Source organism: Neovison vison, chromosome 3 (assembly GCF_020171115.1).
Source record: "Neovison vison isolate M4711 chromosome 3, ASM_NN_V1, whole genome shotgun sequence".
Classification (NCBI taxonomy): Eukaryota; Metazoa; Chordata; class Mammalia; order Carnivora; family Mustelidae; genus Neogale; species Neogale vison.
In genome coordinates this window covers 222,404,860-222,426,701 of record NC_058093.1, presented here as the reverse complement: position 1 = coordinate 222,426,701, position 21,842 = coordinate 222,404,860, and the positions used below count along the sequence as shown (strand labels likewise).

The window sequence follows — 21,842 nt, the reverse complement described above, 5'->3', positions numbered from 1 at the left end:
AGAACAAAGGCTTTCAAGGCAGCAGGTCTGGGTTTGAATCCGCTTTCAAGTTGTGCCTCCTTTCTTCCCCATCTCTAAAAAGGAGATGATGGTGGCATTTATTTCATCTGAGTGTTGTGAAGGTCAAGTCCACTGATGACTGCGATAAACTTTTAGGCACCTTTGGCTGGTGTGGGCAGCGCCTCAGGGACCCCTAAAGCTGGCCGTGTAGGCAGTGACTGGTATGTGGATGGTGGCGGGGCCAGCAGCCACAGTGCTCACCGTGCCACCGGCTGAACATCCACTGTTCCTGGCACGCAGGGCTGGCTGCTTCGAATATGCTCACATCATCACAGAAACGGTAGAGGTTACTGGTGGAGTAATCTACTTTGTGGCGTGGAAACTGAAGTCCGGAGAAATGGAGGCGCTTGAACAGGGTCCCAGAGCTGGCACACAGTGGGGCTGGAATTGAAGTCCGGTTGTCTGACTCCAGAGCATGGACCCCTTACCCCACATGGGTGAACTCCCTGAGGCTCGGAAATGGTCAACTCCAGACCCGATGAGTGCTGTTGGCCAGAATTTCACCGTGGACGTGGTTTCTCAAGTCTTTCCAAAGCTGTAGCTGTGATCTTGGACTTCACCCCGCCGGTCCACCTTTAAGTAGTTGAGTGGTTGAGGTTCCCGATTTGGGCTTCGACTGAGTGGGCCCGTTCAGGGGCTCACGAATTACTGTACCCTGGAAGGTAACTTTCAGGTACTCAGAAAGCAAAGAAAGACTTTTGGGATTGAATTTATTACCAGTGCCAGATTGGAGTTCCAGCTTGTTTTCTCCAAGAACACAAAGCTGTGTCTCATGCCACAGTGTCTCAGAGCCTCCAGGCATTCTTTTGGGATTTAGAGTAGTTTGGATCTTCAGGGGGAAATGTCAGGAAGCAGCAGTCACTGCTGTACAGACAGAATCAGAAAGACACACGGCGGGAGGTCCGGTACCGGGCTCCGGTTACGTCTGATGTCAGTTTCGCCCCATGTTGGTTCTCGCACTCTTTTCCCGTCCCAGAAGTGGGTTTTGGTCCCGGGAATCCTAGGCTTACAGGTCACCACCAAGGTCTTTCTGGCCAGCACTGAAGTGAACCCTTCCCCGAGAGTGGTTCAGATGCCCCTCCCAGAAACCTCCTCTGCGTGACTGGCCGGCCTGATGCAGTCTGACTCTGGAGTCCGGACAGTGGCGCTCATTCAAGTGCTGGGCCTGCCGTGATGGACCAGTGCCCGTTTTTGCTGCTGCAGAGCCGTCTTCAAAGTGAGAACTCTTTAGACCGAGAGCACTGGGCCCCGTGCTGATCCTGCATCCGGAATGATTATGAGTGATCCAGGATCACTTTCTGAGCAGATTTTAAGTGAGCATAACTTAAACGTGATCCTAATAAAAGAAGACTAGAGATTCACACTGCTGATATGGATCAAGTTGTTCTTCCGTGCCAGCACCCTTCTAACCCCCTTATGTATGTGGAATCTGCGTGTAAACCCTGCACGATAGAGGGGTTTCTTAGCACCCATCCTGTCCAGGAAGATCAGTGAGGGCGGACAGGTGGGAGGGCTTAGCTTTCACAGGAATCCTTCTGGGCTGCGTCTTTGAAAGCCCCCCATGAGCTGCCTCTTGCTCTTTCAGATGGAACAGCGCGCGCTCAGATCCTAAAGGAGGGGCGGCGAATAGAGTAACAGGAAGGATTCAGAGTTGCAGAATAGTGCAAATCATGATAAAATGGTGGTCCTCCCAGGCGCCTGGGTGGCTCAGTGGGTTAAAGCCTCTGCCTTCGGCTCAGGTCATGATCTCATGGTCCTGGGATCGAGTCCCGCATCGGGCTTTCTGCTCGGCGGGGAGCCTGCTTCCTCCTCTTTCTCTCTGCCTGCCTCTCTGCCTACTTGTGATCTGTCTGTCAAATAAATAAATAAATAATCTTTAAAAAAAAAAAAAATGGTGGTCCTCCCCAATCTTCTCAACTTCCTGAAAACCTCTCATTTGCTTAGTGGGCCCCTTTGATCAGTCGGCAGCCCTCAAAACCGGGCATGGGATTTCTCCATCTTTTGTACCTGTTGGCGTGTGCCCCCCACTTCTTCCCCATCCCCTTGGGGGCTATCACTTGCTGTGTTAGTAAGTCGCTCCCACCCTCAGCGTGTGCCAGCTCAGGACCTTAGCATGGAGTGGCGTTCACACTGGAGGAGTATCCCCATCCCTTTAGGTCCAGGGCACCACCTCTAGGCGCCTACTTATCTTTGCCTCCCCCAGCCTCACTCCCACCCCTTGCCTCACAAGAGCTCTGGAACAGCAGGAGACCCCTTCATAGCTGTAGTGCAGGAAGACTAACATGGTTCAGATTTCCCCTCCGGGACCAGAGTTTGCATGTTTTCATATTTATCTCATACTGTAACTTATTTATATTCATTCCTATACTAATAGGAATTAAGACAGGAAAGGTTGTTTTGTTCCATGAATCATGTTGTGTGGAATCCCCATTGTCCCCTCCCCTTTGTTTACAGTTGCTGTTGTTCAACAAATGACATCTGAGCCTCTTGGCTGAGCTGTTACTATTCTGTAAGGTGGGCGTGCTCTGGTAACTGCGTGTGCCCTTTCTTCTCCCTAGGGGCACCCATGGGTACATGGCTCCTGAGGTCCTGCAGAAGGGGACAGCATATGACAGCAGTGCCGACTGGTTCTCCCTGGGCTGCATGCTTTTCAAGCTCCTGCGAGGGTGAGTGAAACGCATCCTTCTGTTACTACCACCGCGGCTTGTCCTCAGATCAGAGCCCAGACTGGTTAGACAGTGTTAGACTCTAATATCATTTGAAATCACACACGCTAACCTAGACAATGACCAGGGCTCTTCCTGCCTTCTCAAACCGAGAGCTTTGCTCCCATTAACTTTTAGGCAAAAGCTCACAGTTTCATATTTTTGTTCCATACCTTGTAGGAATGTCAGCACATTTAAACCTAAAGGAAGACTGCTTTGAAGTTGGCCCATTGATTTAGGATATTTTGGATATTGATTTAGGATAGGTCCCCACTATTTGGGGCATAAGAGTTATTTTAAAATGTAGATCATTGAAGAAAGTAGGAGAATCTTTCTCATTAGGAGTCAGTTACTCATGAATATCTTGCCAATAGTAAGTGTTTTGAGGGTTATAAGAAAGGACCGAGACCCAAAGTGAATGGATTTTAGAAGTGTGCAGGTATTCTGAACCCTGCTGAAGTTAATTCACCTTTCGTAAAACATAAAAATGAAACTGCATAATTTCATGTTTTTAATTAATTTAATCACCACCCAAGACGGTGAAACAGAACGAAAGGATTAGGGAATAAAAGCACTGTCCAAATCATGTCCTCGTGTTGAGCACAATGATTATGTTCACATTTTCCCATTAATTTTAAGAATTTTCAGCCAACTGGAATGGAAATCTTAAGTTTTGAAAACGTGTTTTTGGTCATCCTTGTCCACAAGGATACAAAAAGCACTTGATGTTAACATTTCCTGGTCAAGTCCCTCCTTCTCCTATTTCTGTTGTGAACACGAGTCTGGCTATTTGCTGAGCTTTTGGCATTTCCACTGGGAAGGCTCGTTGAGCACTGCCACATCTTCTTACCGTAATCAGCACATTCAGCAAAGGGGCTGGATTCCATGTTTTCCCTCAAATTAGGTTCCCAGCACTCTGGCCACTTCCCCAGGACCCCGGTAATCTAGTTGTTCTCTGCTCACTGTTTTCACTGGGGAACCAAAATCGTGTTACTGCCCAGAGAGTCAGGTCCTGTTGGTCCTTAATTGAGTTACTGTATTTGTGGAGCCTGGATGGCCCTAATTCCCATCATCAGACTTGCTGACCTAATTAGAGAGAGTTTCTGCAAGACAGGCCAGAGAAAACCACTTCCCACGCGAGCCGTCCTTCCACCCGGTGGAGGCTCTCTGTGAGAGGTGAGCGCACAGAGACATGCTTTGGGTCTCTGTTTGGCCCCTCCGGAGATGGGGCCAGAGGTGCAGAATCCATACTTCCAGAATTTTGAGACAAGAAAATTCCATGCAGACCAAACGGAATACTTTCAATAAAGCTTAAATATTATTTTTACTTATGTAATAAATGTTAATAAAATTGTTTATTTTTCATGTAAAAAAAAGAAAATTCCATGCAGCAGCGAAAACATCAGCTACATCCAGTCAAGATTGGAAAGTCAGTAGTAAAATGTCCCTGGGAAAACTGCCAAGCCATGTAGTTAGAGCTTGGTTCATGTCTTTGTTTCGTTTGATTCTAGTCTGTTTATAATAATGCCCACCGTGTCACTCGGGGATGATTGGGCATGACACCGTTTTTTAAAAGATCTGAAGATGCAGTTATTAACAATATGCCAGCAGTGTGATCGGTGGCTCGTAAGGTGCACCCAGCCGTATCTGGCCACAGGTCAGCTTCCCAGTACTGAATCAGGAGGGAGTCATTCCTCATGGGTCCTTGATCGGGCTTAGTGGAGTCACTATGTTTGCTGCAGCTCCTGTCAAGAGGGGTGTTGGCCGACAGGAAGACATCCAGAAGGTGTTCCTGAAGATGGGTTAAGAGGAAAATGGTGAAAGATCTAGAAACCGTGGCTCATATGGAAAGGTTGGAAGAACTGGGTACATGGCTTAGGGGAGCCCTAATGGTTGGCTCCAGCTGGCTGAGGACCCGTCTTCCCAAAGGGTTATATTCATGCTGCACCATTCCCAAGAGCAGGCGCTTTAAGGAGGGGAAGATGTCAGTTCAACACAACAGTAGCCACTCAGGTCTTTGAAGGAGCTTTGTTCTATGTTGTGCCTCACAGGCAGTGAGGTCCCTATCACTGTCTGGCGACCATCTATTGAGCCTGGCATGCAAAGAAACCTTCCAGTGTGTAATAGAAACAGGACTAGAGGAATCTTTCCCGCTAAGATGTGTGATCTTCTGCCATTCTCTGCCTTGCTTGTTCAGAAACCTTTCATAGGAAAGGGTAGAGCACAGAAACCAAAGGGCAGGGAGAACGTTTTTTGATTTAAGTGATTTAGAGTCGACCTGGTAAGCATTTATTGAGTAGCTAGAATATGCAGGAGACTGTGCTTCATGTGCTGGGGAGAGGAAGGAAGTGGGGGAAGGAAGCCACGTCCGGTCCATAAGGATCTCGCAGGAGAGTAAAGATGTCCACACACAGGAGCAGGGCAGACTGCAGTGTCCCAAGTGTACAGAAATGAGTCTCAGGGCTGACCTTGGAGAGCAGAGCTGACTCCACACAGGTGTTGCTCTTTGAAGGGGGCCTGGAAAGGGTTGGCAATTCCAAGACTGGTGCAAAGTAAACATGTTTTCCTGTGGGGAGCAGACAATATGGGGCAGTTTGTCTTTCCTCAGTGGTGACCTGGGCAGGGAGGTCATGCTGGGAGAGGAGGTCGAGGAGACAGGGAGAGCCTATGCATTGGGGTGGGGGGAGCAAGGGCTTTGTTCTCGAGGCCCCAGAGACTGGAGGCTTTTACGCAGAGGAGCGACATGGCTGGCTGTTTGTCAGAAGAAGGTGCTCACAGCATCATGCCTGTAGCCCTGGAGGCGGGAGATGGGAGCAGGGGTGGGGATCCACAGGCAAAAGGCCAGGACCTGTGGGCCTGGGACCAGGAAGGAGGCAAGTGGCCTAATGATGTTGCTACGTGGATCGGTGGGTGGTGGTTGCTGTGCTTTTCCAATGGGTGCTCAGATATGGAAGCTGAGGGGCGCTCCTTGGCAACACCTGGAGACATTTTTGCTTGTCACAGCTTTGGAAAGGTCTACTTCTGACATCTGGCGGGTGAAGGTGAGGGTTGCTGTGAAACATCTTACGACACACAGGATGGGCCCTGCTGCCTCCAGCACAGCAGTGCCCTGCCCAGAAGGCCAGCAGTACAGAGGAGGACAGAGTCTGCTCCAGGCGTGTGTCTTCCTTCCTTCCCGCAGTGGAGCGGTGCACTCGAACAGGAGTCACCGGCAGATGGTTCTTGCTTCTCTTTTCCACGGTCGAATGCTTCTTCCACAGGCCAGTGTGTCCCGCTGCCTCTGCTGAAGCCCTCATCCGCCTCCCTCACACTGCTTTGCACCTGGAAGAGCCCCACAGAGGCATGAAGGACGGAATCTGGATGTGGGCAAGGTGTCCAGTCTTGAGACTGCGTTCCACATCTCTGGACTCACAGGGGTGGACGGGTTATTGAAGATGTTCATGTTGCCAGTGTGTGGGATTGCTGTCCTGACCCTCGATCTGGATTTCAGGTGTCTGTCGTGGAAAAGAATTGAGGTGGCAGTAGCTTTGAGCCTAACTGCATCACTTCTGATGTCAGTCCCCGAAGGTGTTAGACGTGGGGAGAGAGCCTGGCTGGTGGTCTGGGGACAGCTGAGCTCTGCCCCAGGTTACTGAGTTTGTTCCTGTAGCGAGGAAAAGAGGGAAAGTTTATAAATATTTGGGCAGCTATTGGCTTAGGTTCAAAACTCATATCTGATGTAAGATGTCATCTTTTTGGTACTCTAAAACTAAATTTTGACCTAAGAGTTTCGAATCACTCTTCAAGCATGTTGCCCTTGAGTTCCTTGTTTCGCCGTGACCCTGATCTGCGGCGCCTGCGTGCACCCTTGTGCGTGTTTTCCCACGATTTCCCCAGCTTGTTTGGGGAAGGTCTGCAGTTGCACCCATTTGCTCCATGAGTCGGAAGCCACATCTGACCGCTGCACATGGGATTCTGTCCCACGGTGCCCCGCGACGAGCCTTACCGCCGTGTTCGCGGTGCAGAGAGGCCAGCACCCCCCACAAGCTGTCAGCCGGCCCCGAACGGTCTCCTCTTTCAAGCGGCTGCCTTGGGGAGCAGCTGCAGCCTCCCAGGCTCTGTGGGCACCACGTGCTTCCCTCCGAGCGGAGATTATTGCTCTCGTAGGGTTTCTTTAACAGTTTCCAAAATAGAAACAGAATCTTTGGTTTTGTTCACAAGGAATCATCAAGCCTGCCTCGGAAACAGATGTGCCTCGAGACTTCAAACCTGAGAGCGCGCACTTTCTCCGCGCGCTGGCCCAGAGCCGGTCGCTGAAGAGCACGTCCGAGGGTTTCCTACTGGGTCGGTCGCAGGAGAGCCACGTGTGCACGGTGGCCTCAGTAGTGGCCGGGCTCATGTGCTGGAAATGTTTTTGGCACCGCCGATTTAACTCCGCTCCTCCTCGCGAGCCTCCCTCAGGTCTCATGAAAGATTTTTTAAATTTAGCACACTGTGTTTCTGTTGGAACACAGTGGTTCTTCTCTGCAAGGGTCGGGGTACCACGCTTTCCCTCCAGCAGTAGGTGTGGGGGTCAGAGCAGGGACGGGGTCCTCGGGCACCGTGTGCAGGAGCCAAACCGGCAGGACATGCCCCCACGCCAGGAGATCTGCTCACAGTCCCTTTGCACGCCTTCAGGGCCTGCGTGGGATGGAAGCAGCTATGTCGGCGGAGACTGAAGCTTTAGTAAGATTTCAGGAACTGTCATCCTTTTTCTCTTGAACCATGAACATGAGGATGTCTCCCTGTCTTTGGCATCAGAGCATGATGCAAGTAATGGTTTTTTAAATGACAATATCTTAAAAATAACATACCATTTGTTGTTACATCCGATTTGCTTTTTAAATGCAGTAATTTTACATTTTTCTTTTTAGAAACAATTAGGGTGAACAGAATATTTCCAAAGTCTGGTTTAGAGATTAGTGTGTGTTTGTTCACTTGGCACTCATTCACCTTGTTTTAGATTTTATTTTTCAAATTACTGCTTTCAAGAGATTGAAATTACTCTGTATTACATTGCATGGTAAGAAGGAAAACAAAGCATTAGAGTTCCCTCTCTTGTACAAAATGAACATTAAACTATTTGAGATCATCAAGGCTCTGAAATGGAATAATCCCTACTGAGAGATGACTCAGTGCCTCACTTCACTAATTCAGGGGGACGGTCAGAGAGGGAACAGTAAGTAGTGCAAGGAGGAGTTCTTTTCTCTGAATCACGTTCATTTATGTGCTCAGTTTTCCAACCCACCTTATAGAGTTAACTTTCAAATATTTGACAGTATCTTGCCTCTGGTGGTGTTATATATGGCTTAGAAATAAAATTGGAGGATTCGTCATTTTATAGGCATGTCTTGCTGTAAGAAAGTCATGTACATATATCCCTTCTTTAATTTCCAAATAAATAAGACCAGGATTCCATAATTGGCATGTTTACTAGTCTCTTTTGATAAGATTTCCTTTGAAAGCCAACTTCTCTGGGGTTTTAACAACAGGGTAAAGAGTAAGAATAGTTTGTTTTTCGTTAGTTTATCAAGCAGACATTCATTTTATAAAGTTAAGATTCATCTTTATTAATTTCTTGAATGATGGCTGTGCACTGCCATGGTCTCGGCTGCCACCAGCACACACGGTGTTTGTTCCCTTTGCTGTTTCTGTGAAGTACAGGGCCTTATACCCATCGACAGATGAAGACATCGAGACTGTTAGTTTCCATGACTGGCCCGCAGCCAGTAAACACCCCCATCACAACCCTGAGCTCAGGTCTGCTGACCCGTATGTTAGGGGCTCTCTCTAAGTACAACAGGAGAAAGCAGTTCTAGAACTGGAGGGCCCCAGGGACACAGGGTTCACGTATGTCTGTCATCATCAGAGGAAGGCATCGCCTGGTTACCGGTTTCCAGTGGGGGAGGCGTGTTCATCTTGGTCGTGTTTTGGTTGCACCACAGTTCTTTGGGTTGTTGGAGGGACTAATATCCATTTTTCCAAAAAAAAAAGAAAGAAAGAAAGAAAGAAAAAGATAAAATTTATGAAAGTTATTCTCTCCAAACACTAAAGTGACAAATGTTATATAAATGGCCTTCATTTTCATGAGTACCGGCTGGCTGATTGTTTTCTTTTTAAAGATATTTTAAAATATCACTGGGGATATATTTGCCGAAGCCTATTTTAGTACCGTGATTTCACTGACGTGAGGATCAGACAGTTCACGCGAGCATAAGCGCCACCCCCCCTTTCAGGCACTAACATACCCCAACACCAGCCTTTCTTGGTAAATGGTAAATGTGTAGGGTTTTGTATTTCTATAGTTTGGGATGAATACTATCAGAATACAGTACTATCCCCAGATATGAGCCAAGGACATGCACCAAGTTACCTGATAACCACATCCTCAACATGAGGATTCATTTCCACAGGCACAGCTGTTCATTTCCTGTTCATTTCCACAGGCACAGCCCTTTCAGACAACACAAAACCAAAGACAAGCATGAGATAGACCGAATGACCCTCACCGTGGTAAGGAGATTGAAAACTCTGTTTTTTGGTGGTGGGTTTTTTTTTGTTTTTTTTTAAGATTTTTCTTTTCTTCTTTATTTTTTTAGTAACCTCTACCCACAACATGGGACTTGAACCTAAGACCCCAAAATCGAGAGTCACATGCTTTACCGACTTAGCCAGCCAGGCGCTCCGAAAAACTCCATTCTTATTTGCATTATTATTTTCACGTCTCATTCTGTTAACAACCGGTTGAAAAATTTGCTTTCTTAAAAACAAATGAGTGGAGATCGAGTTCCTAGAATTCCTGACAGTTCAGTGGAAATAGATGTCAAGGTAGAAATCAGAGTTTGCCACCCATCAATTAGAGAAAGATGCAGAAAATAAAAAACTAAACTAAGAAGATCGAAGAAAAGGAAAAATTGCCTAGGCGCATAAGAGCAGGAGACCTGTTTCTCTGGACCTGACCCCAGCTTAGTGAGTGGCATTGAAAATGACTAGCAATCTGTGACGCCTGACTGGCTTTTTCAATGGAATGTGAGACTCTTGGTCTTGGGGTTGTGAGTTCAAGCCCCACATTGTGACTAGCACAGTTTCATGTTTCTTTAGAGTAAATATTAATTCACAGTGCGTCTGCAGTTTTTAACACTGTCCTTGGCCAAGAAATGGACTTAGATTTGGTTGGGTGTCAGGGCATCTTGAAAATTGTGTTTTTTTTTCTCCCCCAGAATGTGGAGCTCCCAGAGGCCTTCTCCCCGGAACTGCGGTCCCTTCTAGAAGGCCTGCTCCAGAGAGACGCCAGTAAGCGGCTCGGCTGCCATGGAGGCGGGTAGGCTGTTATTCTAGCTCTTGAGTACCGACACCCGGAGCACAGGACAGTTAGCTTCAATACATTACACTTCATTCCTAGCCCCTAAAAATCTCCCACTTTGATCTGGAGGGGGGAATAATCCAATGGGAAATATGTATGTTGTCCTTTGTGTTTCATAATTAACGACCTGAAGGAGTCGCTCGCTTTTCAACTTTAAAAAAAATCGATCCTGTCGACGGTAGAAATGAATCCCGATATCTTGCAGTTCATTTGGTGAAGTTTTACTAATTAGGTTTGCAGTGATGGCAGTTCAGTATCCTGATCAGGTTCTTACGTGTTTTCTCTGACGTGTAACTGGCTGGCTGCCATCTTAAACGTGCTTTCTAGCTGCTAGGTGTCCAGAACGCCTTCCTGCAGTCCTCAAACTTGACTGATACTTTGGCTGGATATAGAATTCTAAATCAATAATGATTTCCCCCCAGAACTTTGGAGATATATTGCTTTATTGTGTGCAATGAAGCTGGTCATGCAGCCCAGTTATCTCTCCTGATGTCAGGCGCTGAGAGTTCCTTGTACTGTGGAGGCTCATTTTCTTCAGCTTGGAGAATACTGTTTTATAAATTTATTTGACAGTCCCTCTCCTCCATTTCCTTGGTTAGCTCATAGAACTCCTTTTAGGTTTCTGTTGAAGTTTCTAGAGTGGCCATCAGTGCTTCTGACCTTGTGTATTCCCTGTATCTTTGCTTTGATCCTTTTCTACTGTATGTGGGCTTAAATCTCTAATCCCTCCTTTGATTGCTTTTTAAAATCTTCAGCAGGCTGAATTTCTTCAAAATAGAACCTTTCAGAGTCCCCCCACCCCTACTCCATTAGAATAAACACCTAGCTGCAGGCATTTTGGGGTTGGATATTGAGGTAGAAAGTATGGTGTGTGCGTGCGTGCCTGCATGCGTGAAGGGTTCCATCTACAGAGTTCAGCCTGTCTTCAGCCCATGTCTCACCATCCCCCTCCCCTACCCCCCTCCACATACATGGCATTGAGCCTAGAACTCAGCACCTCTGAGCCCCAGGCAGTAGCTCTGCCAATTTATTGCTAGTAGTCTCTGCTCCTCCGTCCACACCCATCATGTCTACTGATGGTTCTGCATCCCCTTTATGGTGCATTTATGACTCCGTGTTCCTCTTCCATCATTTTAGCGATTGTTGGGAAGGAACAAATGCAAAACACAAAAGGACACCTTTTGACTCAGATTTCATTCATGCACCCATTGAACACTTACTGAGCACCCCCTGAGTGTCAGCCATTGTCCTAACTGCTGGGGCTGAGGCGGCCCACATAGGCAGACCCAGCCCTGTCTTCTTGGAGCTTCTGTTGGGTGGGGGGGTGAGTGACATTATAGAAATGATCAGATAAGTAAGATGACCTCAGACCTGGAGAAGAGCGTGAATGAGATAAATAAGGCAGTGTTGTCCTTGAGAAGCCAGCCTTAGGAGAAGAGGGGGAAGGACCCAAGGCAGAGGGGTCAGTGAGGGTAGAGCTTTGATAGGGGCATTAAGCTTCCATGATGCAGAAGAGCAAGAAGGCTGGAGAGCTAGGAGAGGGAGGTCAAGAGCAGGTCAGACAGGCGGTGGGCTCAGGCAGGTCCTGTATGTAGGCCGTGTCCCTGGACTTTGCTGTAAGTGCAACAGGGAGGCCTCTGGAGAGTCTTGGGCAGGGGTATAGGGAGATGGGTTGGAAGGATGATGTGGGCCTGGCATGGGGCGGGTGGGACTGTGGGATGTGTGGTTGGAGGGCAGGCTGGGGCAGGGGGCAGTTAGGGTCATTCAGGGAGCAGGTGGAGACCTGGATGGTGGCAGTGGTAGTGGGACATTTAGCATCTCCTTCATGATCGAAGACCATGCTGCCCCCATCAGGAATCGGATCTCGGTGAGGATAGGAGACAGTAAGAAGTAGTCAGCTCCAGGAATTGCCCAGGGGTGGGCTGTGGAGTGTAGTGGGGCATTGGGGCTGATCCGGCTCTTTGGGTTTAGACGACAAGGCGTGGGAGTAAGTCAGGAGTTCTACAGACCTCTTGCCCCATCAAGTGGAGACACAGAGCAGGCGCTGGGTGCGTGGGCCTCCTGGCGTGCAGGACGAGGTCGGCGCTTGCCACACGGATCTGGGAGTTATCTGCAGGCACAGGACATCTATAGGCCTGGCAAGGCGAGGTCACCCAAGGAATGATAGCAGAGGAAGGGAACTGAGAACCAGCCCTTGGGGCTCTGCCACAGGGGACAGGGCTGCGGGGGGACCCGGGGCAGGCCTTGGCGGAGAGTCCCTTGTGGGCATAGGGTCCATGCACTTTCCCCGTGTAGGCTTTTCTCGTGGTATATAGTCGCTGTCTTCTGCACAAACTAAGCTTTGAGGATGGTTTCTGGGAAAACTTGTTTCTTCAGTATCTGAGGAGGTCTGGCATACGTGATGCTCCTAGATTTCTAGTTTGCTTCTGAATTCATATTTGGTCCTTCATATGCCTATCGTTTGATCTGACATGCCTCCTAGACATTTGCTGCAAATCTCCTCAATGTGGAGATCTCGAATTTAAGTCTTATTTGAATTTGTTCTCCTGGCGACAGACTCCTGTGTATCTATCTGCGACACCTCCTAGGTTCTCTCAAACTGGAATAAATTACCACATGAGATAATATTCCTAGTTTCCACCCCATACGATATTTCTAAACATTCAGTACTTCCTGTGTTGCTTTGAAGGAAGCATATTTTACTTGCTTAGTGAAAGAACTGAAAATAGTCATTTCTCTGTGTTCTTCTCAGGAGACAGTTTTTGGAAAATATTCCTTAGGTTTGCAAATGCACCCTTACCACCTTTGTGCCTCTTCCACAGGGCACAGGAAGTGAAGGAGCACATCTTTTTCAAAGGCATCGATTGGCAGCAAGTCTACTTACAAAAGGTACTCTCTGGAACCCCACACTGGGCACCACCACCTCTGTGCTCGGGTCTTTGTCCCCACTCCCCGGGGCCCCCAGGCTCCCCTCACAGCAGTGCCAGTCCTTCTTGCCCTTCCACCCGTGGGCTGCTGTTACCGCCGACTCCCTCTGGGCCAACTTCTCTCTGTTAACCTAGTTTAAAAGTTTTCAAAATATCTGCAGTATGCATTAATAAATACTGAAACAGAGCTGTTATCTAATGCAGATGTCTGTATAACTGAGATGTTTTTAGCTTTCCCTCATCTTTTTGACTTCCTATCTGAATCAGTGACAGTATTTTCATAAGGACCTCTGTAGAAATGTACAAGAAACGTGGGTCACGAATCTACACATACTTTCTAGCCCAGCACCACACAACTTAAGGATCAATGATAGGATATCAACAGAATCCCTTCCCTTAAGATATTTTTTCATATTCCCATTGGTACAGGAGAACACCCCACATGAAAATTTTTTCTTTTAATGTTGATCAGCTTTGGGTTCATTTCTATATCATCTCCAGCTGTCAAGGAGTGATGCTATGTTAGTCCCACCTGCTGTGAACAAGAGACTGGGCTTCGGCTCTGCTGGCCTCTCCTCGGCCCCTCTGCGGGGCACCTCTGTGGGTGTGGAGCGCTCCCTCTGTCGCGCCCACCCTGCCCCTGCACACTGAGGCGCCAGCAAGTGGAATGTGGTGCCGCGTTGTCTGAGACACGGTGTTTTCCTAAAGCTGAGCTGGCTGGATGTACAGTCTGGAGATTTCATTATATTCAGTAATGCTTTAAGACCCTGGACATGAGTCTGTTTTTTTCCCTTAAGTTTTTCTAAAATCTGGGGGCTTCTTTTAGGGCTATTGCAGGCACAAGCTTGTTCCTTGCACAAGCCCATCTGTGAAGGACGCACGGTGAGGTGTAGGACCTCGGCTGGAATGCTCAGAGAGTACAGCACACTGTAGAGTGATAGGTGGGGATGGGCCGTGAGGTGATCTGATAACTGAACCCCGCTTTCTTGGATCTTCTAGTACCCTCCACCTTTGATTCCCCCCCGGGGAGAAGTCAATGCTGCCGACGCCTTTGACATTGGCTCCTTTGATGAAGAGGATACCAAGGGCATCAAGGTACCCGTGTGACGTTCACCCTGGGTGTTTTGGGGGGTGGAGAGATGTTTTTCTTGGCCAGCAGACTGAGTGACTGTCTTAACATTGGCTTGCTTGTGGAATGTGACTTATCCGTGAGCACCTGCACGCATAAAGAATGTAGACGTCAAGGACCTAAATTAGAAACAATGAAAGCTTTCTGTGGACTAATCATTTTATGGTTGACAAACTGGTAAGTGGTCAGTTTCTTACGGATCTGCATATACTTGCAACTAAACTAGAGCTCGAGCATATATGAAGCAGAGAAAAGCAACTATGTGACAGCAGACACACTTTGCCTCGTGCCAAAGAGCCAGCCATCTTAATCCTTTTAAGTATTCAGATCTGTCTGTGTTCAGATGAAAAGAGCAAACAGCATGAGTCATTTTGCATTTGTCAATCAAAAGTGAAATAATCACTGCAAGTTTTTTTTTATATAATCCTCTGCATTTTTCAAACTTTTGTTCATATCATTATGTTTCCCAGTAGACGAGGCATGATTATAGACGGTGAGTCACGAGGGAAAATCATCCCCCTCAGGCTGCTAAGTCAGAGTGTGTCACTGTGGTGTTGGGTACACATCTGCCCCCACCTTTTCAGCGTCCCCCAGGGCCTCCCTGTCTTTTCTCAGCTGCCTCATTATACCCTGGTTGTGTCAGCCCCCCTCACTTTTCCTGCCAAGCAGCTCACCCTCCAGAAGGTGCACGCACCTGTGGGGAGCCATGGCCAGGGACACAGAGCTGGAACCCACGGGGCCTGGGAACAGAAGTGGTGGCCGAGTGGCTGGGGAGGAGGGAAGCTGCAGGAGACCCCAGGAAGACACCAGGTGCACTGGGACCCGAGGAGTGGCAGCTGGTTGGGATGCGGTATCAGGAAGGAAGGGTGGCCGGGGTGCTCCTGGGACCAGCTTCCCAGGAGGTGAAGCCGAGGCAAAGGGGAAGCAGAGAGAAGCCACTTCTGTGGTTTGGCGCAGTGGCTTTCCCCGGGGCTGCAGTGTTCCCAGTGCCCTGACGTGTACAACCCCAGGCGCAGTCTGCAACCTGGACAGACTGCAGGCGGCTGGCAGTGCTCTGGGGAATGATCATTCCCAAAGTCACCTAAAAGGATTACTGTCGTCCCCATAGAAAGTTGTCAGCAGAGGAGCTGCCACAAAAGGGTGCTAAAAACACCACGGCCGTGACGTGGGAGCCCACAGACATTTTTAATGTTGAGAAGAGATTGCTCATACTTTAAATTTCGTAAACCATAATCAAGGCTCTGGAGTCAAACTGGGCTTGCATCTGCCCTTATTTGCTGAGTGACTTTGGGTAACCTCTCATGCCCTGGTTTTGTCACCTGTGACTGGTTTTGACGCCCGGAGTTCTCTGAGGTAGGAGAAAGAGCTGCTTTAAGCCTCTTGGCCTGTAGTCCCTGCGAGGAGGTTCTGATAGATGTGGTTTTCGTTCTTTGTGACCAAGAGCTGAGGATGAGTACGCTCAGAGCAAGAGGGGGCCTGTGACCAGGGATCCAGAGGGAAGTGAGGAGCCCGGAACAGCCTAGTCCAGCTAGAGGTTCTGCCCCTTAAGAAACCACGCATTCTTGATCTTTTTAAACAAGCAGCCCAAATAAATATACTGTTTTTTTTTTTTTAAAAAACAACAAAACCAACAAAAAATCTCACCTCAGATAAGTACAAATTGTCTTCCTTGTTTTATTCATCTTCAACCACTTATGCTAAGTCCTAGAAAGTCAGGGCTCTCTGAAATTCTAGGAAGTAGAACGATTTGTATACAAAGCAGAGTTGGCCCTTCCCAGCAGCTACATTGGAAAGGAGTGTTTTTACTTTTGGTAAACCCTTCAGAATCCGTACCGGAGGCCATGATCCCAGGGTGCCCTCTGGCCTGCTGTACTAGCACACCCCCCCCAGCCCTCCCACACACACTCACACTCACGCGTGGCTGGGCATACCCCTCCAGCGTTCATGCTCTGGGCCACCGAGGACTTCAACTCTGGGCTCAGCCTGGGCTTCTGAAGGAAGCGGGAAGAGGAGAGGAGAGCTCGGTGAATCAGAGCGATCCTAAAATCAACACGTGATCCTAACAGGTCGCTGAGGGCAGGTAGAGAGCCCTCTGTGTTTGATCGATTTGCTTAAGTCTTGGGGGCAAGTGCTTCTTCTTGCTCTTTTTCTTGTCAATAACTTTCCTGCTGTAACATCTCTCCAGTACTCATCTCTCAGGCAAAGGAGCAAGCAAATCAAGTTTCTCCAGAGATCTGTGCTTGTGAGGGACAGCCGTGCTCCGCTCTTTCAGTGAGATCACTCACCTTTCTGCCACAGAACTGTAGCTCAGAGGCATAAAATCACTTTCTTTGCTCATTTTCAGAGTGCGGCCTCTCGGCTCAGGGGCAAGAATGAAGGATTTTGAGCAGTAGTTTGGAAGAGAAATGCTATTATTAAGTGTAATTTTTATTCCCGTACCTCTTAAAGGCGAAGTTGCCTAAACCCCCTCGTCTCCCGAGCTCCGTGGTCGCACATTTGATCACGCTGTTACCCTGGGTTCGTGGAAGGTTAGAAGGTTTGTGGAATGAATGGAAAATTCAGCCTCCTCTCCCTTCTGCTCATCTCACTTTTCAGATGAATTGAGGGTGGTGAGAAAACCCTCCCACCTTCTCCCTTTTAATTGTTTCTCAAAGTACGGGATGTAATTGCCTACTTTGGCAAATAGAGCCTCCTCGCCGTCATTGACATTCTGTTTTGCTGTCAGATCTTTCTGTACTTTAAATAAAGCCCCGTACATGTTGTTTTTCATTGGCAAAAATGTAACAAAGCTGGTATAAGAGAATGGGCTGACTGTCCTCTCCAGTGGGCCTGAAGGTGAAGGTGAAGGTGTCCCCAGTTAACATGCTGGTTATCAGCGGCAGACATTTGTGACAAGGAACGAGCCATCTCTGAAGGATTGTATGCTGTGGTCCATTTATCACCCCACGTCCAGTTAGGGTACTTCTGAAGCTGTTGCCTTGCTAAGTATGTTAAATCATAACTATCTTGATCTCTTAAAATAATAAGCTTCTTGATTGCGACCAAGATCTCTACAAGAACTTCCCGTTGGTGATCTCCGAGCGCTGGCAGCAGGAAGTAGCAGAAACAGTTTATGAAGCAGTAAATGCAGACACGGATAAAATCGAGGCCAGAAAGAGAGCTAAAAATAAGCAACTTGGACACGAAGAAGGTAAAATAGCCAGCGTGCCTCAAAATATTTTCAACGCAATGAATTTTGTAAAAATGTCTCGTAAAGCCGGAAAAGTTTTTGGGTCATAAAGTACTTTCCAGGGGTGGCAGGGGGGAAGGCCATAAATAGTGGCGTGTGGCTTGGAAAAGCTCAGTGTAATATTTCAAAGTCTTCAGTCAATATATAAATTAAGGTGGTCAGCAGTAGGGTATCGTGTGTCCTCTGCTCTTGTTGCTTCTAGAGTGAGTTCGCAAGTGTCTTTCTTAAAGATGCAGCATTTTCATGCCTGAAAGAGGCCCACCTTTGTAGGCACATGACCTGGGCCACCTCACAGGCACCCTGCTGGGTTGAACGCCCTGCCCTCACCATCTTGACATTCTCAGTCATGTTTGAACAAGGGCCCTGCCTTTTCCTTTTCTTCTGGGCTCCACAAAGTATGAAGTGGTTGTCACTGGTGAGGAACCTCGCACACGTGTCTCTTGTTCAGCACTGTAAATGGGAATAATGACATTTGTTTCACAAGCACATTAAGGAATTGCCAAACCACATTTTTTTTTTTTTTTAACAACATTTGAATGCCCTGTTGAGATTTCCAAAGTGGAGTGCCTCACGTTGGGTGTTAAATCAGCCGGTCCTTCTTGAGTCCCCAAATGTTGTCACTCTCCATTTTCCTAAGATTCTAATGAATCTGGGATATTTAAATGTACCTGGTTGATGAGGAGGATATTATTTGCTTTCCTTCTAGGCAAAGACTGTTCTGAGGTTAACATTCTGTTATAAGAGTCATCTGTCAGAAGCAGTTCCTTTGTGTTAATAAGTTACTTGAATGGGAGGGGCTTCATGTGGGCTGGCTGGTTGTGTCCATCACCCACTCAGAAACTTGTGCCCGAGTCCCGACGGGTTCCTCCCGTGTGAAAGCTGCCAGTGTTCCCCAAGGGAACGGAGCAGCCCCGTAACTGTGCTCACCTCCATTCTGCAGAGAGAGGGGCTTTGTTTCCAAGCTGTTCCTTTGCGCGCCCATTGACATCACTCTGGGCTGTTGGCTGTAGCTAATTTTATACAGGAAATTACATCAGTTGCTCCAGGGAGGGCCATGGTGTCACCAGAATCTTGACAAACTGGACCTAGAAAAAAGAGGCATGTCTTAATGACCTTACCGAAGTGTATCCTTGCATCCAGCAGATTCATGAACTTATCTTCATATATCACTGGGTTCTTGGTTGAAGATCTCAGGAGTCTCCTTACAGAACAGTACAGTCCAGGCTTAGGTCCCTGTGGTGAACCTGCAAGGCTTCCACCTTCCGTATACTTAAGCTGTGAAACACTTGGGCGTTAAAATGACAATTCTGGGGAGCCCACCGATCACCTGTCCTATCCCTCCTGGGGCCTTCCCCTTCCCCCATATGCCAGACAACATGGGTATCACTTCTCTGTTTGCCATCTGAGTGTCCTGTTAGAACGTTAGCTCTTGGAGGCAGGAGTTCTGTCTCCTGTCCTGTAGCACTGCTGAGTCCAGGGCGCCCAGAACGTGCCCAGCACCAGGCATTCCCTTCAGAGCTGCTGAATGATGAGGGGAGGAGTAAATGAATGGTTTTTAGTGTTCTCCAAATGTTTTTAGTGTTCCTTTAAAATAAGAAACCGGAGCCAGCCACTTAAAATTAACCTTTTTAAAAAAAGAGAGAGAGAGAAAGAGTGAGAGAGACAGTACTTCACTCTAACGATATGATCGGGATTCCACGAGAGCGAGTTAGCTCGGTCTGTCTAGGTAAGTGTGTACTGGAGGGATAAATACAGCCTTAAGGAATAAACGTTTTCGAGCCTTGTGTTACCTTGGCTGCTTGGTGAACCCCTTACTGTTATTGACAGGATTGAGGGGAGAACCCCAGGCCCACATAAAGACAAAGGTTCTTCGGGCGTAGCTTGAACTGAATTATACTGTTTGTACCCTCTCCGAGCCGCAAGGGAACTTCACGGATGTCTCCCAATATGGAGAAACAGCCATTCACTATGTTAGCGAAGACCTGCTCTTCTGATCTCCCGCTCACCTGGGTCTCAAAACCGGGACAACGGTTTGCACAACATGCTCCACTCATAGAAACCTGATTTTTCCAAAGAGTGTGTCATTCTTGTTTGTTTGTTTCTGAGAAGAGCAGAGCCCGTCTGTGCCCAAGCCTGTCTAATTTGGGGTTGTTTGTATTCCCCAGATTACGCTCTAGGAAGGGACTGTATCATGCACGGGTACATGCTGAAGCTGGGGAACCCGTTCCTGACTCAGTGGCAGCGTCGGTATTTTTACCTCTTTCCCAACAGACTTGAGTGGAGAGGAGAGGGCGAGTCCCGGGTAAGTCTAGTGCGGCCGCCCCAGCACCAACTGGCAGCGTCCTCGCTGTTGCGTGGCTCTCTCGGAGGGCTGGCACGTCTAACCAAGTATCGTGCTGAGCTCTGGGTGTCTATTTGAACTTGTGCACAGGAGATTTGGGATGTTCAAACTCTAACTTTTAAACTTAGAGTCGGGGCGCCTGGGTGGCTCAGTGGGTTAAGCCTCTGCCTTCGGCTCAGGTCATGATCTCAGGGTCCTGGGATCGAGCCCCGCATCCAGCTCTCTGCTCAGTGGGGAGGCTGCTTCCTCCTCTCTCTCTGCCTGCCTCTCTGCCTACTTGTGATCTCTGTCAAATAAATAAATAAAATCTTTAAAAATAAATAGATAAATAAACTTAGAGACAAAGAAAGATTTTGTAAAGTCCGAAAATAGAACGTGAGGTCAAAACAGATTTGAAGGAGGCTGGAGAGTAGTCAGGGAGATCAAAAGAGATTTAAAAAAATAAAAGAGAAATCCAGGACTTTGGAGTTAGAGGCACTTGAATCCAGGGTTCAGAGAAGAAGGTCTGGCGTCCACAACACAGCCTGAGGTTTGGGGGTGTGGCTGTGCTCAGTCTCCCCTTCATGTGGCCCCCTCCTTGTTGGGCTCACACGAAATGACCTAAGTGATGTAAGCTGTGATGCTAGACCCAGAGCAGAGGTTGCCAAACCCCACTTCCTTTAGTCTCTGTTTCATTGGACAAGTGTAAGGGACTCCCATGCCATAGGCAGAAAGATACCACTGCCCCTCAGGTCCTTTCTCGAGGACTCATGTTTGTGAATAAGATAAGAAGAAATTTCTAATCTGCACTGTCCTTCGAAGCCAGACAGGCTGCATTTATTAAGCAGCTACTGCATGGGGGAGCAGAGGGCTTGTCCAGAGGTGGCGGCCCAAGGAGAAGGCAGTGCTTCTGCTCCTAGGAGGGAATGGCTAGTCCTCCAGGGCCAAGGAATCAGGGCAGTGGTCCCTGATGTCACAAACATTGCTGAGGTCTTGGATGGGTCAGAATCCTGCCCATCCGTTGTCCGGTGGTGAGAAGTGTAGAGAGCAGTAAGCTCTGATCTTGTTTGTTTGATTTTGGAATGTGTTTTATAAATCTCCATTGCTAAAGGGGCGCGGGGATGGCTCAGTCAGTTAGGCATTCAACTCCTACTTTCAGCTCAGGGTCATGATCTCAGGGTCGTGGGATCGAGCCCTGAGTCTGCTTGTCCCCGGGGCTCTTGTGCCTTCCGCTCCTTCCCCGACTCACGTGCAATTAATTGTCTTTCTCTCAAATAAGTAAATAAAATGCTTGAAAAAAATAAATAAGTCCCCACCGGCAAAGTTGCTATTTAATTATGAGTGATTACTACTACACAGCCCATTCCTTTCAGATAAACAAGACTTCTCACCATTACTAATGCCATGGGAGTCGTTTTCTCAAACTAATACATGTAGGCTCTGAATTGCTTTAATACGTTTCTTTGGGGGTCTTGAGTTGTAACTCAGGTGCTGGTGAGTATTATATAATGTATAACATATAATATTATACATTATAATATATATCATATTTTATAAATATGTGAACGTAGCAACCAAACTGTAATTCATATATATTATTATTATAGAATATATAATGTTTCCAGATAGTAAGTGTCCCTGGGGACATTACGCATTTACAGTTGACCCTTAAGCAACATGGGGTCAGGGGTGTTGGCCTCTCATGCCATCAGAAACCCATGTGGAACTTCTGACTCCCCCGAGAACTTAGCTGCTGATAGCCTACTGTTGAGCAGAGGGCTGACTGATGAGATAAACAGCAGGTTTAAACACAGAAATTGCATGTGACATGATTTACACACTGTATTCTTACAATATAGTTGGCTAGAGAAAAGAAAACATTCTTGAGGAAATCACAAGGAAGAGAAAATAACGTTTATAGAACTGTGCTATATTTATGGGGGAAAATATCCCGTAGAAGTGGACCCACATAGTTCAAACCCTTGCTGTCCCAGGGCCAACCGTATAGTCTGCCGTCTCCTGGACAGTCACCATAGTGTGCATTGAAATGAAATTATCTCATTTTACAGGATATTTGAAAACTTCAAAAAA

The 21,842-nt window shown here is 47.7% G+C and overlaps 1 protein-coding gene across 1 annotated transcript in view; it reads left to right on the top strand.

Annotated features, from left to right (window-relative positions):
* GRK3 (G protein-coupled receptor kinase 3) overlaps positions 1 to 21,842 on the top strand; it is a 123,723-nt gene that overhangs the window by 93,745 nt on the left and 8,136 nt on the right. The window contains exons 13-19 of the mRNA XM_044244040.1: positions 2,619 to 2,726; positions 9,230 to 9,296; positions 10,004 to 10,104; positions 12,969 to 13,035; positions 14,073 to 14,168; positions 17,230 to 17,392; positions 19,597 to 19,733. Of these exons, the coding sequence (XP_044099975.1) occupies positions 2,619 to 2,726; positions 9,230 to 9,296; positions 10,004 to 10,104; positions 12,969 to 13,035; positions 14,073 to 14,168; positions 17,230 to 17,392; positions 19,597 to 19,733 (739 nt within the window). The remainder of the gene's footprint in view (positions 1 to 2,618; positions 2,727 to 9,229; positions 9,297 to 10,003; positions 10,105 to 12,968; positions 13,036 to 14,072; positions 14,169 to 17,229; positions 17,393 to 19,596; positions 19,734 to 21,842) is intronic.